We start from the raw sequence: 22,489 nt of genomic DNA on the forward strand, positions 1-22,489 counted from the left end.
TCGCTGTGTCTGGACAGAAAACAATCTAGAAACGGGCAATGACCTCACATACACTAGGATCCACAACATGCTCATCTATCAAGGCACAGTTCTTTAAACCCAATATATTTGCACATTCATTGAATGACCTTTGAAAATTTGGGTACAAAAACTCATACTCTGGAACTTGAGGTCAAATATTGCACTATGATTGTTTTATTGAGGTTATTGAACTATGCCACTGGGATGAGGCCATTGTGGTCCATAGTGATACAGGTAATTTTGTATGTATATTGAGTATTTGGTTGCAATTCTGTAGCAGAACAAACGAAAGTCTGGACTGGTCATCAAGTAAATCTCAATAAACGTGAAAATGAACAAGAATATTGGGGAAATCAAACACTATATAGCTATTCCCTTGTATAGGCGGGACACACAGCTGGGCGCAACACTACGCTAACTGCACTTTGAATATATTGCATTTACTGACTCGCGCTTTTATAAATTTGGGACTTTATTGATGCGCACAGTAACAAAAAGCAAATAATTCTTGGCTTGGCTATATTATTACAAGCTGATGATAGTTTGGAACAGTCAAAGCAACAATTAAATTCACTATTTAGGACAAATTTCAATGAAATCTATAAGGACGGATGAACTTGCTAATTATGCTACATACTGTAGACATGGAATTTTCTCCAGACACTTCAATACAATGACTTGACAAAATAATAATCCCTAGATCACCCACTCACCTGACTTGGCCACAGGAGTCAGAATTTTTACGGGGTTATTTTTTCACAAAAGTTTGAAAAATCAACACCTCAATTGTCATGATTGTTGAGCCAAGTCAACTGTTCAGTTTCTTTTTGTAATATGTGACATGATCAAGGGGAATGAGTCACATGTCAACCCTGGTCGAAAATGAGTTTTTCACATGTTTCTAAAGAGGACATTTAGAGCTTTCAGAGACTGAAAACCCCATGTTGATACAACTTTAATTTTCTTTGCAAAGTTACATCAATTACTCAATCCCTGAAAACAATATAAAACAAAAGAATTTTAACACTTTCTTTGTTAATATCTCAAAATCAATATTAGCGACATCCGACTCATTTCCCTTGATCTTGTCACATAATAGCCTATTGTTTTCAACCATGTGATAAATCATCAGATTTCAGGAACCACTTCTCAACATTTTATGTCGTTTTCAAACATACTGAACTAATATTGGGCAAGAATGCTATTAGTTTCTGATATGGAAATTAAATTTTCTTTTCCACAAATGACTCATTTTGCATTCATCGTTCAGACATGCAAAAATATACAACCATAAACATTCCACATTCCACAAATTTAGCAACAATAATCTGCCCTTCGAAAAAAAAATTGAAAATCACACACAAATTCTACACAAACGTAAGTATTGCTTGCAGAATATCACAACACAGACACTATTTTTAATATTATGTAACTGGAATTTCACTAGCTGATATCCAGCTCAATAGAAAGCAATTATTTCACCTTGACCTTTCATGCAGGTGGGATATGATATAATAAATTGTCAACACCAATAGTGACAATGCTGATGTTGTCCTCATCTGAGGTCATCTTGGTGCCACAAAAAGGGCATGTACCTCAGTCAGCTGGAAAGCAAAATGGCTTAGTACTGTGAGGATAATCGTTAATTGTTTGTTGATTTCTTCAAAATATTATAGTTTCTTGCTGTTCTGTATTTGTTAGATCTGATTTTGCCGATTTTTTTTCTAGTTCACTAAACAAGACAGGGAGCCTTATAGAGTAGTTTATTTGACCTCAAACTATAAAGGTCATCCAACAATCACACCAGGAAAAGGACACAATTGTTTTGTTTGCTTGTTGCAGTTTGTGGGAAGTGAATAGCATTTGGTACTTTAATTAAAAATGTCGACTTGCTTAATTCCCTCCCTGTATGCACAATCATTCATTACCCTTGTGTAATTCTTGCCAATTAATTAAATATGCAAATTAGAGGGCATAGACAACCTTGGGCATACTTCCAATTTGGCTACTTCTGGAAAACATTCTGCAAAATAATACTGCATGGACTTACATGAAATTTATTTTCTCCTTTTTGGGGGGGGGGGTGGTATAAGAACATTTAGGCCTGTAACCAGGATTTATTTGGGGGGGTGGATTTTGGAAAAGTGGACTTTCCCCCCAAATTTGGACCTTTTTTGACCAAAATGGCATAAAAAAAAAAAAAAATTTCACTCGTTACACTCGCAAATGGGACTTTTTGGTTACGGGCCTGAGCACATTTTAAACAATCTGGTTCATTTAAGGTTAAACAAAGTGTTGAGGGGCTTTACCTCCAGAAAAAATATATTATTACCTTATACGTAAGAAAATATGTCTACTTATCATGTGAAATAAAAAAATCCGGAAAAAATTGTGTGAAAATGTGTTTTTAGCCTATTTTTTTAGCTGTTATCAAGCACTCAGAGTCAAGCACTATTATTCGATTTGTTTACAAGCGCCAAGCAACTGTCGTCTGGGAGAGTGATTGACATCTTTATTATTAGAGAAGAATGGAATCTGTATAGTTCATGAATATTCATGTCGTATTTACACAACCTGTATCCCAGCCATTTTTGCCTAGTTATCGTAATCGTTCATATAAGACGCCCATACATGATCCATGGTGTTAAACTGATATTCAACAACTTTATATCTCTCGATCTTTGCGATCCGAAATATTGAATTTCAACTTTAGGCACATCTCTAGCAAGATAATAAATACCTGTCACAAATAGAGGTCTTGAAATGTTACTTGCAACGTTAAAAATGTGAATAGAGAACAAATCGGGTTCAACATGCTTCAAAAATATGAAGGTAATTGTCAACGCCTACTACCAGAATAGCCGGAAGAGGGCAGACTTCATAAGGGAGTGTTCATATATTTTAGTGGGGACAAAGAATTTGGAACTTATTTCGGGAAATTTCCTGGGTTTTTGGTTTTGTTTTTTATTTTATCTTCCTGTTAAGGTGTTTGGTTGGCACATTTTCGGGCATTTTCATGCACTTCACAGGAGTTTTTCGTGGTTTCTCTGTAGCTGCCGTGTGTACTTTTCCCCACGTACAGGGTATAAATCCCGGGGTATAAATAAATAAATGAATAATAACATATAAAAAAAAGAATCTGGAACTTCAACGTCAAAAAACAAGACAAATTGTACCCTGCTAAAAATATCAACCCATATCCTCTCTGAGAATAAAAATAATAAGACTCCAACCTCACCTGCAAAAAATATTTTTCGGGGATAATTTGGGATAAGTTCGGGCCTATTTTATTGCGACAATTTTCAAAATCTATAAGGTGAAATGTGTCGTGGGGATGTGCGGCAGATTTGGGGTGCATTTTCAGCCATTTAGTTTAGACTCTGTTGTATTTTTAGCCATGATTTTATTGACCCTCAGTGTCATGAAAATTAGGTTCAAGAAGGGTATTTTCAATAATTTTCTCGAAAAGTAAAAATTTGCGAAAACTTTCAGTCCAAAAGTTGATACAATTTTGGGTCTGTTTTCTTCAAATTTGGTTTAAAATCGCATACCGTAGTTTTTCGGAGTCACAGCCTCACATCCTTACCCAAACCAGCTTGAGAAGGTTCCCCCGGGCGTGTGCAAATCTGTAATTTATAGGCCTACACTCGTTATTTACGCCTAAAATCAAAGTGTTAATATCATTAACACTGCCATGGCCCGCTTTTGTCGTGATGACTGGCTTCCAAAATGTAGGCCTATTTTAAATTATAAATCTGGTCCCGCTAGAGGTGTGTTTTTACCATGGAGGTCTCTCCTCGGGTTCGTGGATGTGCCACAGTTTTGGGGTAGGCCTACCTTTTCAACGACTATGATGGGTGGGTTCACAGCAAGGACCACCTTTTGGGCGCATTTTGGCAAAAGTGCCCTTAAAAAAGCGTCATATTAGGCCGAGTTTGGATGACTTTGATCCCAGCGGTACAAAGGTTTAGAAGAGACCCGCCCCGAAGTGTTTTTAATTTAAAAAATGGTCGGGCCTGCTAAAAACCTCCCGGAATCAAGCATGGGTAGGCCTACCAAAATGCCTTGAGACCCCCCCAACCCAGCGCCGTGACCTACATGACATGATATTCTCCCGAGTCCACCAGAAAATATAAAAATACAACATTTTGATAGGCCTACTATATTTGTCTGTATAAAGAGCTAGGCGTGCAGGATTTGCCGACTCAATGTTCATTTTGAACCATTAATATTTGAGCCACGGCGCTCGGGAATGTGAAAAGCGGGGGGGGGGTGGGGGGGGGTAGGAGCAACAAATTATTCATGACGATGCGTGAGATTTTACTCATTTTCCAGCTTTTTGCGTGAGATTTATTACCTAGGCGTGAGATTATACTACCTTGGCGTGAGACCGTGAGAAAGTGACCCAATGCGTGAGACTCACGGCCAATGCGTGAGAGTTGACAGCCCTGCTTGTAGGCCTACCGCGTATGTCTACCGTGATGACAGTAGCGTAGCTGCCGGGGGGCAATTGCAAAATTGCCTATTTGGGCCCCCCGCCCCTAGTGCAAGGAAAAAAAAAGAGGGAAAGGGGGGGGAGAAAGAGGAAAAAAGAGAGGAGAGGGTGAGAGGAGGGGCAGAGAGATGGGGAATTCAAAGCGATATGCAATACAGCTCAATAGGCCTACCATATATAACGATTATGATAAGCCTGGCAAAAATTGGGCCCCCGCCCCCAGTGGGAAATTTGGTGGATTTGGGCCCCGCCCCATAGGGCCTACAGTCTTGCCCCTCCTGGAAAAAATCCCAGCTACGCCGCTGCGTGATGATGTTGCAAAGTTGCGGAAGTTCATTCATAAATTTCCCATTTCCACTCGACAACAACAGACCAGCACGCATGGCAGCCGCAGTAGCTAATCCCCGAGCTAATCAGAGACATGTGCGTTTCTCTTTCAACAGAAAATAATGTGACCATGTGACTGACACGATGTACGCTTCAAATAATTATGCTCTCGGCGTCAAAAGTATGATAATGGAAAATATTTATAATGAACACTCCCTTATTTCGCCACACCTTTCTCGTGTTGCCTGGTATATCAGCAAAATCCTACACTATCGCCTTCCCTTGGTAAAATCCCTGATAAAAACTCGTGATATTGAAATTGAATTTCAGCCGCAGAACTTCCGTCATTCTAGCATCATGGATGAGCTTGGATGGATATGCAGTGGCGCCTTAGGGGGGCAGTATTTCCCCAATATTTGTTCTTTCTCATCCAGTTTTTAGGCAAAATCCCCACAATTATGTAATTTTCCACTTTTTGCAGCAATTTCAAGTGCAATAAGTGCCCCCGTCTCAAATTCACTTCCCCCCGGGCCCCATGCACAGAAAAAAATTCTGGTTCCGCCACTACGGGTATGGCCATAGCTAGGGCGTCCCCCCGTTGCCCTTGGTTATGCTGGACGTATGAGAAATTTAGAGCTTGTTCAATTCCGCCAATTTTAGAAATTTTAAAGGTAGGCCTATATACAGTGTAGGCATGTATAGCCTATAGAAAAACGGATCACAGTCAAATAAAATATAAAAATCGTAGGCCCAATAATTTTACTAATGGCATTTATTGAGCTGCTCACTTCTTGAAAATCCTATGGTTTAATATTGATATTATATAATTGAGCTCCTTGTCAAGCTCCTCAGTAGGCCTACACATAGGAGAGTGACTAACTGAGCTCCCGCTATTTTCAGAAATGAAGGCCTGGCCTATTAAATGAATAATTAGGATTGAGGCAGGCTTTTGTTTCATTTTACAGAACTTTTTTAATCCCCCAAAATTAGTGGGGTTTTTTAATGGGGAGTAGGCCTAGGCTTTTAAAACGAAATTCAAATTTGGCAATATTTTCCATTGCTTAATGAATTGATCTGCGTGAAAATGCCTAAACATGTGGCCAGAGCGGGATGACTGGTATAAAAATCTTAACTTGTGAGAAAGGACGAGGCCTATGGGGTTGTATGAGGCTGTGGATCACGAAATGCCCCTTTAATGTGTGCTAGGTAAAGTCATTCTTCCTTTCGACCTGCCAAAATTTAATTTTATTCCCCCCGGCCCGGCTTGCAATCAGTACCGGTATTAGCCTACTAATTAGAAGCCAAAATTTCCAAGCGACTCGCTAAAAATCGCTTGCCTCCCGTCTCGGCCAGCCGAAAATCGCTTGTCCGCACCCCCCTGGACTGCCAAATTTTGTGGCCCCCTCCCCCTTGGCCTGCCAAAAATGCCCCATCCCTTTGCATATAGCCTATATATAGGCATATGCCAATTTTTGGGATCCCCAATTTCCATACCCATACCCATACCTTAAATGGATTTCTAAATATCTACCTGTTGCAAGCGCAGCATTGGCGCTGGATTTTAAGCTAGAAAATACCTAAATATTTTAAAATCCAAACTCGGCAACACCACTTGCCCTCGGCAACACCACTTGCCCTCGGCAACACCACTTGGCAAATACAGCCCGTCGTAATAATGTAAATGCGTAAACAGCGTGTTTTAAAAAGAAATGAGAGTGTCACTTCTGTCCAAAAATTTGAATTTTGGCCTTGAGCAGCGACAATCAGAGGTAAGAAAACCACAGTATGACGCAGCTTGAAATATAGAATCACTATATCAATTTTGAAGTTTGTACTTCAAAGCACAAGCAAACGAGGTGAAATGGTTCGAAAAAAAAATTGATTTCGCTGTATCTTTTTATCGCGAAACTAGACAATTTGGCAGCAGCGAGTCGGAAAAATAGCAAATATCTCAATTTTCTGCTATCGAAATGAAAATTTAAATAGCACCTGCATGCAGAAGAGGGTTTATAGAAATAATGTAGGTCAGAATTTTGTCTATGAAATCTTGCACGGAATTATTATTACTGGTTACAAAACGACATACAAGTGGAGGCCATTTTACTTCAAATTCGCCAACATTTTAAGCTTATATAAAAAATCGAGACAACCAATATCAAGAATGAATATGCACATTCTTTTATTGACTTGTTTGTAATGTGCGTCGAAGTTCCCAACAAAATCGCCACTTCCAATGAGAAATTATGGCCGTGTTCCCAAAAATCTTGATGCTACGGATATTGAAAAAAAAATTGAAATGTTTGAAAAGTACATTTCATTTTGAGCCAAGTGGAAAATTCAAGCATAATAATGACCCTTACACTTTCAGCTTTTAGGCGTAGTTTATGCGTTTTCTCTCTCCGATATTTATTTCCAGAAATAGATAAGTTTAAAGGGGGCTACGTGCATCCCATTTTGCTTCTGAAAATGGCAAAATTGTGTATAACCTTAAAGTGCTGAAATGTGTTCAACATTTACACTGCATCCATGTATCATGGAATGGGGTAAACATGTCCAATTTACTTCATAGTCTTGTAGAAATAAGTGTGCTCATCAGAGGTATTTTGGCTGGGGGAACTGCCTTTTGAATCAATTCCAACAAGCCATGTGTCTTCACTCTCCACTAGCACATGTTATCTATAGTATAAAGTAATTTGGATATCAGATTAATTCTTTTAAGTTGAATACGACTTTTTTAAATTCTGTGCTGCCGGCAGCTGGTTATGCTTTTAAAACATCAGGGTCATAATTGCATCCATCTTTATCTGAACACGCCATTTTGAGATAAGATACTGCTAATTTTATTCCATTGTTGTATCATCATCCCATTATACTAATTAACTACATGTCTCAATGACAACATGCAACATCCATGTAGACAATTAACTTTGAAGATGCATTCATTATATAAATTATAATGATGCAAACAATGCAGCCTTGTCTAGTCAAGATATTACATCCTAGAGCAGTACAGACAAGAGTAACAGGTTGAAGGTCAGGTAAATTATGATGGACTAGGTTGTGGGTTCAAGTCTTATATACAATTAACTTGGAAGACTTGTTCATCCATATTATGGCAATGATGCAAGATTCATAAATCCAGAGATTTATATCTTTGAGCAGTACAGACTTGTCGGACTAGAGAAACAGAAAGTCAGGCAAGGGAATTACGGTCAACAAGGTTGTGGGTTCGAGTCTTGTACTCAATTATCTTGGAACCGGGCTCGTGTAAATTGTAATGATGCAACCTTTGCAAGTCAAGAGATTACATCTAAAAGCAGTACAAACTAAATAAAGAGAAAGTCAGGCAAGGGAATTATGATTGACTAGGTTGTGGGTTCGAGTCTTGTACACAATTGTCTTGGAACTTGACTCATGTAAATTGTAATGATGCAACCTTTGCAAGTCAAGAGATTATTATCCTTTAGCAGTACAAACTAGATAAAGAGAAAGTCAGACAAGTCCAGGGAATTATGATTGACTAGGTAGTGGGTTCGATTCTTGCAGACAATAACTTGGAACTAGACTCATTCTACATTCATATATTGCAATATTATAAATGCAACCTTGCCAAATTAAGAGATAAACTTTGATCAGTACGGACTAGAGAAAGAGAAAGTAAGTCAGGCATTGAAATTGCCATTAACTAGGTTGTGGGTTCGAATCTTGTACACAATTAATTTGGAAAACTCATTAATGATGCAACCTTGTCAAGTCTTGAGATTATATCCTTGCCTTGAACAATATTACAGTCTTGAGAAAGGTTGAAAGTTCGGTAATTCTGATTGACTAGCTTGTGGGTTCGAGTCTTGGCTTTATTTTGGCCACCAACATGCACGGGGACTCAGGGAGCCATTACAGCATACCATAATTTGTTTTGAAAATGGGACAGTGTAATTAGTGAGCTTCTAACGAGCAGTCACACATGCCTGATCAATTTAATACCACAATTGCAAAATTCTATGCCCATTTAATAATTATAATTCAACAAAATCCATTAAATAAATATGTGTCCTTCCAAACTTGCCATTTATATTGACAACAACGCTGTCAATAAAAACAAATGCATGCATGCAGACACGTGTACACCCACTTTTTGTGTGTCATCTGTTCAATTTGTGCTCGCACACATGTCGCAAGATTTTTTTTCTGCAAATTATGTTAATATAAAAGAAGCCAAGGCTTCCCGACGCAATCTGACCACTAATTGTCCACTGTTATAATGACCCAGTCGTGATTGACCATAATTGATCGCTACTTTGTCATATTCAGTGTAGAACAATAAATAATATACGACAAAATCAGGCCATCGTGTCCATTTGTATCGGGGATGATGAAAACATCCACGTCACATCATGGTCAATAGTAATTAACTTTAACTCATCGTTATTGATTTGATTTTTTTTTTTGCTGCTAGCATAATTCCATCGCTAGCCTGTATCATCATCCGCATCACACATGAATTATTTTTGCAACCAAAAGGTCAGTGGCAGACCTACATTATTGGCGTTGTTTTTATTAAGTACGTCAACAATCAAAATGGCTACTTGAAGATGATGTAAATTAGCATACATTAATGGTGAATACAAAATTCTTCCACATACGGGCTTGAATAATTTTAATCAACTGCACCAATGGCCCAGTAGTTTACAACTGGCCCAGTAACTAGCTCCGATTCTTTACGATAAATTTACTTTTATTGCCACTGTAGGAGTAAAAATAGCACTGTCAGTATCACCCTGCTCTGCACGTGAAATCGCGAATCAAATAAATTTGCGTAAATATGCTGTTGTTATTGCTATTAATATAGTGCATTGTTCTTGCGTACCAGACAGTGTCTTTCTCCAGGAGAGGTACAAAATAATATGATATAAAAATAAACAAACTTAACTACAAGGTTCTTTGAACATTTTGAATTGTTGTTCAGAAAATCACAAGAATTCACAGAGCTAATAAAAATGATCACTTTGGGGAAAATATCCATAACAAAATCAGTAAGACAGAGTCATTTATTTTTCCCAATATTGATGAAAATCTAAATTAGCTTCAAATTTATGGACAAATTATTTCATGGTCTAAATGAGGACAATGACACCAATAGGAACCAAAACAGACTCACTCAGTGGCACAGTTCACAATACGCCCCATTGCACAATCATACAAAATTTGACATCAAGTTGCAGACTATCATTTTTGTACCCCACACAATCAAAGGTCATTCTATGTATGTACTGATAATGCGATATATAGGAGTTAAAGAATTCTGTCCCTGCAAATGAGCATGTCTGACATCCAGAGGATGTTTAAAGACATTCCCATAACCCAATGGGGTTTCTGACCTTGGTATGTCTGGTTTTTGTACACATGTGGCAAGTTGACCATACTTTGCATTGGGATTGTGTGCAAATATCTGATGTTTTCATCCTATTATTTAACATTGAAAACATCGAGACTTAGGAATAAAATTAATGCAGTGGGACAATATGAATGTTTCCTGTAAGAAAATCAAATATCAGTCCTAAGTCTCAACTATTAGCTTGTTGGCTGCAGTTTTAAAATGACCATTTTGTGTGTGTGGCAATGGGGACTTTGCCTGTAAAATTAGGTTATATTGGTCAAATTTCCCAATCATAGTGCATTGTAGGAATGCCTTTAAGCCTCCTCTGTCTGACATCATAGTGCAAGATTTTTCTTTGCTTTTACCTCAGAAAGCAAGACCTATAATAGTTTGATCAGCTCTTTAATCAGCGGGCTTTAGAACATTGCGGATCAATATCAATTTTTATTTTATTTTGAGAATCATCTTGTGATATCTTGCCAGAAGCATCACAAATTATTAATTCAAGTCCTATAATTTGGGTACTTTCTTTAACACGTAAAATATAGACCAGACAGGTCAATTATAGTACTCTTACCGTGATTCTACTTTTCAGCGTAGTGCTAAATACCTAACAATTCCTGCCAATTTACGAGCTGATCAAACTATAATTACAATTTTCATGAAGAATTTGGGCATATCATTTGATCACTAAATGAAAAATATCGCCAACTACATTATCTTTTGTCCTAACTCTTCCTTCATACTGCACATACCCTAAACATTGACTCTACCCTTTTAGTATTTATGTCATGTAAAGGGTTAATAATTATGCAATGATGCTAAACTTTATCCAGCACTTTTTCCCGCCAACACAAATGCAGCCTACCCGAAATGCAAATATCAATCCTGAAATCTTACCAGAAATACACACCGCCCAATGCACATTCTCGCTGACAGATCAAGGGGGAGTGGGAAGGAAGAATATATATTAAAATCTCATCCGATATCAATTCAATTATCAAATACCCTCTTCTTCACCACACACTGTATTCAGAACACATGCACCGTGGATATACACTACACTACTAGACACTGCACGCGGAGAATACAAAATCAGGGAACGCAAAGAAATACTTAAAACCCTCTCTCAACGTCATTTACTATGCACAACAATTTGAGCTCAATTCAAACATTATTCAAATACACACGTACCGAATACACAAGCCGGCATGCCGTTTTCAAGCTTTTGACGTGGGCATGTGCTGCTGATGCTGCTATATATACCGCATATATTTATATATCAGATCTTTTTTCTTTCCCCGTCTCACTCACTCTCTTCGTCTTTAACCCTCTGGCAAAATTCTATGTTCTTATATAAAGAAGGGAAAAATGGGCCGTGAAGATTGCAAAGGGTGTTTGCTAACAAAATGTTTTTCAAGACGGCTTATTTTGCACGTCGTGTCCCTCTCTAATGCTTGCATTGGATGGGCTGACATGATCATCTTTGCGCAGTTTTATCCTCTAATTCGTGTTGAATCGTGTACGGTTACGATGGCAGGTTGCATCGGCAAAAGGTATAAGATTGCAAGATTTGATACAGTATTTGCGTTATTATCATACTGATGTTCAATTTTATTTGCCTTGCTTTTTTCTCCCCTCGTTTTATCAAAAACTAAAAAGAATATGAGCGAATGAGCAATCATTCACACGCTATAAAAACGTGATGCAGGTTGTCAAAGTGAAATTTTTGAACCAGCAACTTTTGGATAATAATAGAGCAATGCAGAATGCCAACCATGTGCACCACAGTGGAGTGTGCAAATGTGGGAATTACTTTCTACTCTGATCTAGATATGAATATCACTGACTAGATATTGTGGTTCGATTGGGGTTCAATTGGTTCATGGTTTCTTCCACAAGGACTTAGGCAGCCAGTCGTGTAGGGAGTGTTTTACACACCCAAATTTGTAAATACACACCCAGTTTTTGCCCACATGGCCTATACTTTGTACACAAATCTTAAATTTACACACCCATTTTTTTAAATTTACACACCCAAACCTTCAAATCCTGCCTAAGACCCTGTTCTTTCATGTTGATTAGGGTTAGGGTAAGGATCTTTCTCAAGATCACACTGATCACCATAAAACTCTCCACTGTTGTGCTACTCTAGCTCTCATCGGCTCAATAGATCCCCTGCGTTGCATATTGACGTAAATATGAGATGGGACATTCAGTACTTAAATCTCAATGAATATGTCACGTTCATGTCAATGTGAGACGAGTGACTCAACCTGTTTAATCCTCCACAAAAGTGAAGTACAGCAGTTGCATAACATTAATTAATAATTAAAACAGAACTTCGAATAATTGATTTTTAAAGCAGGGGTGGCCCATGTGGCAGCCTGTGGGCCACACTTTCATGCAGCCCTAAATGATGTCAATGCAGCCTTTAAAACCCTTTCTTACCAAAAATAATATGACTATTCATTACACTGCTTTTGGCCGAACTGTCCTGAACTTCGCACTGTTGCCCTCAAGTCCTGAATCAAAGAGAGGTGCATTCATACCATTTTGTTTCACACAATTTAAGCATAAAAATGCCTAGTCTTACTTACCTGAAGCTCTGTCTCCACACACTGCGCATATTCCTTTATTTAGTGATGATCCTGGCATTCCACCAAGGGGTGACGGTGACATTGGCGGTCCGCTCATCGAATTCGTACCGGGGATCTGCAGGGGTGACATGGTCATACTCATCGCAGAGTGTGGAATCCCTGGCGGCGGAATCGTTATCACTGGTTTTATGTCTTCTTGCATGTTTGGCCCCATCGTACTCATGGGCGACTGCATGGGCGAGTGATGGTGCATACCCCCACCCCCTGTGTGAGCCATTGGTGGTGACCCCAGGGGTGGGGAGTGCATCCCGTGGGTGTGTGATGAGAGGGTCGGTGACCCCATGGTGCTCGTTGGTGACTGCATTGATGACTGTGAGCCTATTGATGATAATGAGTTCAATGAATCTGTAAAACGAGAAAACAATTGCAAAAAATATCGAAATTAGCAAAATGATCGTCACAATGCAAACTCTGCATGCAAACTAACCAAACGTGGAGTTAACTATGACACACATACACTAAACAGTAACAGATTAAATTGTAACACACCACTTAATAATACAGACTTCATCAATCATCAAAACTATAGTGTGTCACTAGTACACTACAAAAGCTAATCAATACAGAACAACACATGATTTACAAAAACTAAACCCAGTTCCTTGCGAGTTCAACCTACCACACTCGTATTCATACGCCACACGCCAAGAGAACCCAGTGCGGGCACACACGTCCAGTTTCTATTCATATCCATGGATTTGATTTCCATGTCCTAATCCCTAGAATAATGGATATAAATCCTTGTCATGTTGCGGCGGAACTGTTGCTACACTAGCTGCTGATGAACCAATGCTCGATCTTGTCTGTGAGCACAGCTGCCTGCACGCACATTTCTTGTGTACGTTGAACGAGTGAGTCTTTCCTGCAGGCCTGCAGAGGTAACGTGTGTACACGTGAATTCTGCAGGTTGTAAAACCTTTTTACTATTAAATATACAAAATAAGTCAAGTGTTCATGAATACATTTTAACAACTATATCCGACTTGAGCGGGACTTGGGAACAAAAATAGCCCTTGTATTAAAGTAGAGATTCACATGTAAAGTCAAAGCATGTGGTATCACCTAATGGGAAAAACAGAATTGAATAAAATTTTGTGTTCTTCATAGAGTCACTAAAACTCACTATTAGTTAAAGATTGAACCAGAAAATGCAATAAGAAATGACACATTCTGGGTTGAGTATCTACTTTTGCTACATTACGTCATCTTTTCAAGGTAACATGTACATGTCCAATATTGTCCATCCAGGATTTGATCAAATTTATCTTATTCTCCTGATGTGACACAAGCAGTCATAGTATTTAACTCTGCACGGGTGATGTGAAGCATTACTTTCAATGTTCATTACCAAATGTTCAATCGCTTGTCTAAGCACACTCATAGTGACATGCCGAGCACGCGCGAGCGTACACGTAAAGCCACCTGCGTTTATCTCATCATGCCTGCCGTACGCTGGATTATAAATTGATTTTGATAATATGCGGCTCCTTAAATGTCGAGCCAATCACGGCGGCTCATGTGCTCCTCTGTTATATTAATATGGCTCACTGAACGGAGTCTTGGGAGTTGAAAATGACTGGGTTTTGTGCTCAACCGAGTATATATAATATTGTGCTGGAGGATCAAACGATAGAGCCGCAAATCTAGATTTCATTACAGACCATAGTAAAAAGCGTCATGCTTCTACCCTCCTCTATGTATCATAGAATGTTATTCCAGTGTTATGATCACAGACATAAATAAAGCAAACACAGGATGCTTTTCAATAAAAGAACATGGAGAACTTGCATGCAATATAATTGGCGTTCTTATTATTACAATTCAGTTTTACGATGAAACGTTCGTCTTACAACAATATTTTATGTAGTTTGATACTTTCATACTGTGTAAACTGCATTATCATGCCTTTTAACTCTTGCTTGTTATATTCAATGGCAAAACACATACCAACCATGGTGATAAAATTTTTTGTTAAAATCTAACGATGGATTGGTTCACACAATCAATTCAAAAGAATACATACATATAAACTTGGCAAGAGAGAGAGAGAGAGAAACATGGAGAAAGTGAGATAGCGAGAGCGAGTGAACAACATGTCTGCTTGGATTTAATGGATTACGACACACTGATCTAGAGTGATGCATTAAACTAGTATGGAAACGCATAAAAATACTGCGAGGCAAAATGGATATTTTAATGGCTCTATTTTGACAATCTCGCACAACAACTCCTGATGTGATACACACAAGTAATAGATCAAATTTAAAGTCTTTCTTTCATGTCATAATTTATGGAAATTTTCCCATCAGGTAATTAAGAAACCCACTTTGTGTTTCACACACCAAAAACTTGCGAATATGAAAACCTTAAAATGATGTTACTACAGACCTCCGGGTCAAAAAATGCAGTTGATCAATCTTGATGACAGTGACTCTACTAGTCCTATAATTACCCATTCCGTTCATAAAAATATGAAATTTTTTCCCCTTTGATCTGTGATGTAATAACAAAATGTATGCATTTGCAATACTGCATAATTTGAATCCATTATTCGCACCCACCACACAGGAATTGCATTGGAATTGTTTCTCCCTAATCATAATCAGTGATGTTTATTCATCGCTTTTCCTATAACACAGCTTTTGTAGACTTGGAAAAAATTAAACCGACCTATTTTTGTTATATACGAGCATCTGTGATGGTAAAGATTGAATATGGTGATAACTCCTCGTTCTTTTCACTATAAACACTGTATTTGCTCTATTGAACGCCGGGGCATTGCATTTTCCAAAGGCGTTTACCAAAGGCAAATTTTGATGAAAAATTATGATGTAAGCTTAAGCAATCAAAGGCGAAATTACTTTCCGGTTCACCATTTTGAAAAAAGGCCAACGTTAATAGCGTTTGTTAGGGGTGTTTATTGCCTATTGGTAGGATACGTAACATTATCATATTTGAATGCAGTGATCAAACGCTGGTAGAATGTGCACAATCGCTACCAGCGTTCAGTTGTGGCTAGCGACATTGCGACAAAGTTGCCTTCAAGACAACTGGTTGCAATTTGACGCTACGGCATGCTAGCGACTTATCTATTAGGTATCATCATTCACTCTTCTGATAAGTGATGGATGTTACATCACAAAAAACGTCACACTGAACACTCCCTGTGATTGCATAACATGATATGGGCATTACATATCTTGTAACAAGTAAGTGCCGATTGGCGAACATTGAGCTTCAATGAAAATCCGTAAGAAAAAGATTAAACTGTGTTTAAACACAGAAGCACCAGTAAATAACCAGGCTTAAATTTACCATATGAACAACCTGTATTCCTCAGTTCTTACTCCTTAAATCCATAAAAGTGCGAGCAAACAAGTCTGCATCATTAGTACATCCTTCACCTGCGCATTTCAAGATATTCACTTCTCATTGTCCTGACCATGCTGACAGACCTAATTTTCTTTGCACGCACACACACATCCCAAACATTTAACTGCCAAATGCTTTCTATAGGATATAGGCAAACAACATACAGCAAGAGATCTTGCAACAATACCTACACAACATTGTAAGAGCAGGGTCTTTGCCCTTTATCATAACCCAGAGAGGATCTATGCCCTTTACATATTAGTCTTTCCTGACCTTCCCATCAACCCATGCAGGACCTCATGCAAATCTTCTTCACAGACACACTGAGACATTTTTGTCATGCCTTTCAACCATATGCCCAATAAATACTACTTTATAACCTTTCCCTTCCCTCTTCCCATTCAAATATTCAAAAATCTGTTGTCACAAAACAGGACAACACTGTATTCTATTCACTGACCTCCGCATGTACTTTTACGCATCCCAGCAACATTAAATATGCTGCAGAGCCAAAAAAATCTATGTCAAGCCATGCTAATGTTAGCAAGTTCAGATTGTGTCCCAAACGCACACACAGGATCAAGTTGCAAACGGTGAAACATGTCTGCCAGTCATTGACCCAAATAATGAATGAATACCGAGGTCTTTCAACTCCCTGCAAGAATAAGAGCTCCGCTGATTTTCCTACATCATGTTTACGAAACAAGGGGAATGTGGAGACGGAGAGAGTGGAGGGAGGCTAAGAGCAACAACAACATACGTATCAAGGGTGTTTTGTGATGTATAATGTCTCTCTATGCAGCCAACATTAAGCTTGTTTTTAACCAGAAGGCATTTGCGATGTGATGCGTTACTTAGAGGGAAGGATGCACGTAGAATCAGGGGTCCTTGCATAGGGGAGGAAGTGCAGTTTCACCCAATGGGGCTTTTAAAGCAAGTCATTGACTATGAAACCTTCTCATACCTACTATGAGTGACAGCATGCATGATTTTCAAACCATTTCAGGAACAATTTGTAATCTAATCGTCAAACCTCGAATTTTCAAATCAGGCAATTTCATCCCTCCAGCTTTTGCATGCATGCAATCTACCTTGGCAATTTACCAAATTATTCGTCATCGAATCAAAAATATATATTTTTGTCCCCCAGTCCAATAACATTTGACTTTTAAGTAGTTGCGATCAACTTGAATTCCCTGCTTCAAGTTCATTCATTTCCCCATAATAACCAACCCCTTTCATGTGTCTATGCGCGGTTCAGGTCTTGATGCACGAGCCATTTAAACTCCCCATCTCATCTGGCAGTTTGATTTTTTTGCACACAGCTTCTAAAGAAAACCCGACTTCTCCTTCGATGTTCTTCCTCACTCTATACCCAATTTGACCATGCGCGCAAGAAAAAAAAAAAAGCGGGTTTCGTGAGAGATAAACTTGTCAAAAAGAACTCCTTCCTCTCAGACTTAACATAGACTATGTGCATTACTTTACCCTGATTACCGGGTTTCCTTTCTGCTCTATACCATAATCTGCAATGTCCTCTTCAATTTGAAAAGTATATCTTTGCAGAATGGCTTTTACGATGGGCCATCTACACTACGGCTTGCACGTACTACACTCTAAGTTTCAGGATATAATATGCCCAAATGGTACAATATTTTGATCAAATACAGACAGTAAACATTTCGTACACTTGAATTAAAATTCTTGAATACAAATTTAGAGCATTCTCTCTATTTAACGCTCCTGGGGCAGTGTATTTTCCAAAGGGGGGCATTATTATAATTAGAGGTGTTTTTCATGATGATAATTCTCATTCTATCGCTAGTACTGTCTGGCAGTGTTCTGGTGCTCCACAAACAATAAGGAATTTCTAAAAATACTGTAAACACTGCCGATAACAATGGCCACACAAATGCAGGCCTTGCCGTCTAGATTTTTAAGGGGAGTGGTTAATCACTCGCTAGCATTATGCTAGGTGAGTGGTTGAAATGCCGCTTATTTGAGTTTATCAATCAAGTAGAGCTTCGTTCTTAAAACGGTATTTATATTGAAATGCGCGCAAAGCGCGCTAAAATTTGTGACGTTCTCCGGTTGGAGATAGAATAGAATCGAATAAATGATGAATTGCCTGATTCGAAAGCGGATTTTGAGAGATTCGCAGCGAGTGTTATTTAGTGTCTATGGCGAGTGAAAAATCGAGTTTGGGCGAGCGGTGGCGAGCGAGAGCGATCGCTCGCCTCAAACGGCAAGGCCTGCAAATGGATATCATGAAATTGGCGATCAGATGTTGGAAAATACAGGTACTGGATTGTATCTTTGGCATGTTTACTTGTGAATTAATGTCAAAACCCAAATCGAGGATATTTAAAACATCAGGCGATGTTTACAACAAAAAAAAGCAAATTTTTGTATTCTCTATTTTAAACCTAAACACAACATCCTCTCATGATTAAACTATTTTTAGAATGAAATATAACCTTTAAAGGAAATTAAACTATTTTTCATCATTTTTTGTTTTTGTTGTCTGCATTTACATAAAATAGCGGTAGCTCAAGATATCAATTCATTTGCTCCTGGTGTGAACAGTGGTACCTCGTTTGAGTGATGTGATTCATTGTGTTTATCCAAAGAAGTATACAAAACTTCCAAATATTTGGTGAAAAATTTATAGATGATTGTGGCTTGTAACAGATATCCACACAGAGAGTCATCAGTCATTTTTCTCAAGCAGTTGTGGACAGCAACTTGTAAATATTCTTTCAACCCATCTACACATTCTCATCTCTAAACCCAAATTTCCAAAATAATTTGTTCACAAATGCTGCTATGCATTCTAGGGCCACATAAAGCTTATTTAGATACATGATTGATAAATTATGCAGTTTCTAATGCTCTAAGATCCATCTTATCAGATTTTGTGAAATCTTGCCCAGAGCCATAACAACTGAAAACTGTTACATCCACCCTACTTTCACCATTTTTCTTACATTTTTCTTTGTTTGGACCATACTGATAGAATCGAGATGCAGCCCCAAGGTGACAAAATCACACAAATCCATGGCAACCAGTGCCACAATAACAGCAAAATCTATGCCACTAGGGTCACAATTATCTTCTTTTTTATCGAAAAATCACACCAGCAGCAATAATACAATGGTTAATACATTCTGCAGATAGTCAACACAACCAATGAATGAACTTGGCCTGTTCTCAATTATACACAGAAAAGATATGAACAATTATTTCATATTTGCCTGGTAGCAAAAAAACGTGGGTGGTTTTGGTCCCGTACTTCTGTTATTTCCTAAACTACTGACAATACAATACAATACAAATATTCAATGGCAAAAAGTCAGAGCCAATAAGTTATATTTATAATGAGCAATACAGTCGACTCAGTTGCAAATCTGATACTTTTCCAATATGAATATATGTGACCATCCAGCACAACTGAGCCCTGAAGTCGCCAATCATCATTTTTAAGATATTCAACCAAAATATTCTGCTTGAAATTAGCTTTAAAATGATGTATATCATGTCTATAGTACTTGACATTTAAGTAGTGAAAAATCAATAAAACAGTTAATAAATCCTTTGTTTCCTATTGTTTATTGTTTTAAGTTCAATGGAGCATATCTCAATAGTGGCACTGGAGACATCCGGGCTCAGTTGTGGAGGATGGTCACATATTGCCTTGCCTCAAGTTAGTACAGATCTAAAAGTACATACATGTACAATATCATTGCTTCAGAAGTTGCAATTGGGACATCCACAATACATACTGACCAGTACAAAAGGCAGTTGTTGCGAGGCATATATTGAACTCTTCTCCCTAACAAAACTTTTACAGGATTTGGCTTGCTTTCCCCACAACCACTGAAACCACTCTTTACAATTGCATAGATTTTAAAGGACAACTAAAGGTCACAAATTTAGGGCATGAACAAATGAATTGAAGTACAAAACTGAGGGAACAAGCTTAGACCACCTATTACCAGAAGTATAAACCACTTTACCTGACCTCAACTAAAATAGCTGGTTGGCCTGTCAACTTGGCCAACTTAGCTAAGGAAATTTCATCAGAGGTTTTTTTTTCACCCAAATTATCTGCATTTTTGGAGAGTGGAAAGATAGCACCTCGAGGCAGGTGGAAGCATGCACAAAAGAATTGCCTGTAATACATACAAGGCGTGATCGACTCAATAATTCACTGAAGCCACAGAATATCACATCAATTTCTGATAAATGGAACCCCATGTAATCACATTTACATCACGTCCTCCTCTGTACCTAACATGGCTGCTGCACATGAATGCTGAATTCATTGCAGTATCAACGGGCAAAAGTTCACACACCAACTTGCTAAATAAATCCCATAAATAATACATTAACAACAAAAATTTACCAACATCTAACTTTACTGTGTTATTTCTTTTGGCAGATTAACCGAAACATAATGGAAGAAAAAGAAAAGGCTTGGTGCTAGAGTGGGGGTCTTGATCTCTTCCTATTTGGTCCCCACTCCTGACGTGAAATAATACTATACCAGGTAGTAACAAAAACACTGGGGGCATTGACTTTAAACACCAAACTTTTTTTTCTCTCTCTCTCTCTCTCCCGCTGGTATTTATTCATGGGATGGTAGTGAAAAGAACTTGCGAGAAGTAGTCAAGCAAAAACAGTCGGTATTTCTCAGTGCTCTGGTTCTCTTTTGGTTGTTTCTTTCTTGGGGGCACTTAAGTTGCGGTCAATGACCGATGTCTGCCCAGCTAAATTAAATTCCATCTGAGAGGTACCAGACCAGGCTGTGTGTGTGCATATGTAGGGTTGAGCAACAAGTGTTTCGGGTCAAAAGTAATATGCTTTTGTGTAACTATGTTTTTACAGTGTCCGGTAATTGGAACAGTTAAAAATTATTTTCTTAAAAAACAGATGTTAACTTTTGTGCTATCCACTATCTTGTGAACTGCTGTACATGACATGTCTTAAGTAGGCTACCCATGAGTATGCAAGTCACAATGTAGGCCTATCTCAGTGCCCCTAAAAAGAGTTTTCAATTACCCAAATTATATGCTACGAAATTACAAACTATTACATTAAACTACCAGTACCTACTTTCTTTCCCTTGAAATTCTTTGCTATCTTTTGAATGCTTAAAAGTAACACAAATCATAGACTGTTTCTTTTTACAGTCTATGCACAAATATACATTCCATTTCTCACAAACAATTGGATCAAACATAAAGACTCAAATGACTCATGACTCAAATCAAGACTAGGGTTGCAACAAATTTCCAGCCTGAAGCCCAGCTCAAAACATACAAAAAAGTCACCCAATTTTTCCTCTTGAAACTATTGGTTTGACGTTTCTATGGGACAGGAAACCACCGAAAGTCGCACAGGCCAATACTGAACAGTCGCCTTTTTTTCTTAACCATTGGTTTCTATGGGCTGGAATTAGAAATTGTCAAAAGTTGCAGTTAAAATGTTCAAAAGTGGCCCAATTGGGCTACCAAATGATGGACATGGCAAGCCTGATAGAGACAGTCCAGTGGTCCAAAGAGCCCTAAGGTACACCAAACTGAGAACTTCAAGACAAGAAGACATCTGTGCCACTACTCAATTTTACAATATTTCCCAATTGTTTGTTTTAAAATAATATTCAGAAGCCTATGCACATACATAGTCATACAATATTATGTTTCACACATCAGGAATATTGCACAGGCTACCTTTCTGATAAAAAAAACCAAAAACAAATATTTTTATCACCCCTAGATAACAAACACATCAATTCAAACATGAAGATTACATCTAAAAATAGATACACTGATCAACAAACATCATCGTATGACTGAAATGTGATTTGATAAATAACGATTCCAAAAAGTGAGTGAAAAATAATGATTTATGTGCAACATATAATTTATAAACAACGTTTGATATTCGCAAAGCTGCATACATGAATTCCCTAGCATTTATACTGTGAGTTTTTTTAATCGTTGTTGTTATTATTATCATTATTACTTTATTATTAATTTACAATCCATTTTAAATTGACTAAATTAACTAATGACTAAATCTACATAGGCCTACCCAAAACACATCCCTTGTCCAATAGCAAGATTCCATAGACTAACACAGGTACAAAATTTATTTTGTTGCATAGTTGGTGAAGCAATCTTGAGTTTTGCACATCTTCTGTGTAAGCTTTGAAATATCACAGAAATATTTTTA

General features: G+C 38.0%; 1 protein-coding gene across 3 annotated transcripts in view; it reads right to left on the reverse strand.

Moving 5' to 3' along the window:
* Nucleotides 1–22,489, reverse strand: part of LOC140137434 (retinoic acid receptor RXR-alpha-B-like) — a 172,252-nt gene that overhangs the window by 86,794 nt on the left and 62,969 nt on the right. For 2 of the 3 annotated variants that reach the window (XM_072159086.1, XM_072159087.1), the window contains one exon: nucleotides 12,821–13,225. In XM_072159086.1, coding sequence (XP_072015187.1) covers nucleotides 12,821–13,225 — 405 coding nt within the window. Of the gene's footprint in view, nucleotides 1–12,820; nucleotides 13,226–13,499; nucleotides 13,654–22,489 lie in introns of those variants that run through there. The other variant, XM_072159088.1, reaches the window with a different exon arrangement.

This window comes from Amphiura filiformis, chromosome 17 (assembly GCF_039555335.1).
Source record: "Amphiura filiformis chromosome 17, Afil_fr2py, whole genome shotgun sequence".
In the NCBI taxonomy this organism is placed as follows: domain Eukaryota; kingdom Metazoa; phylum Echinodermata; class Ophiuroidea; order Amphilepidida; family Amphiuridae; genus Amphiura; species Amphiura filiformis.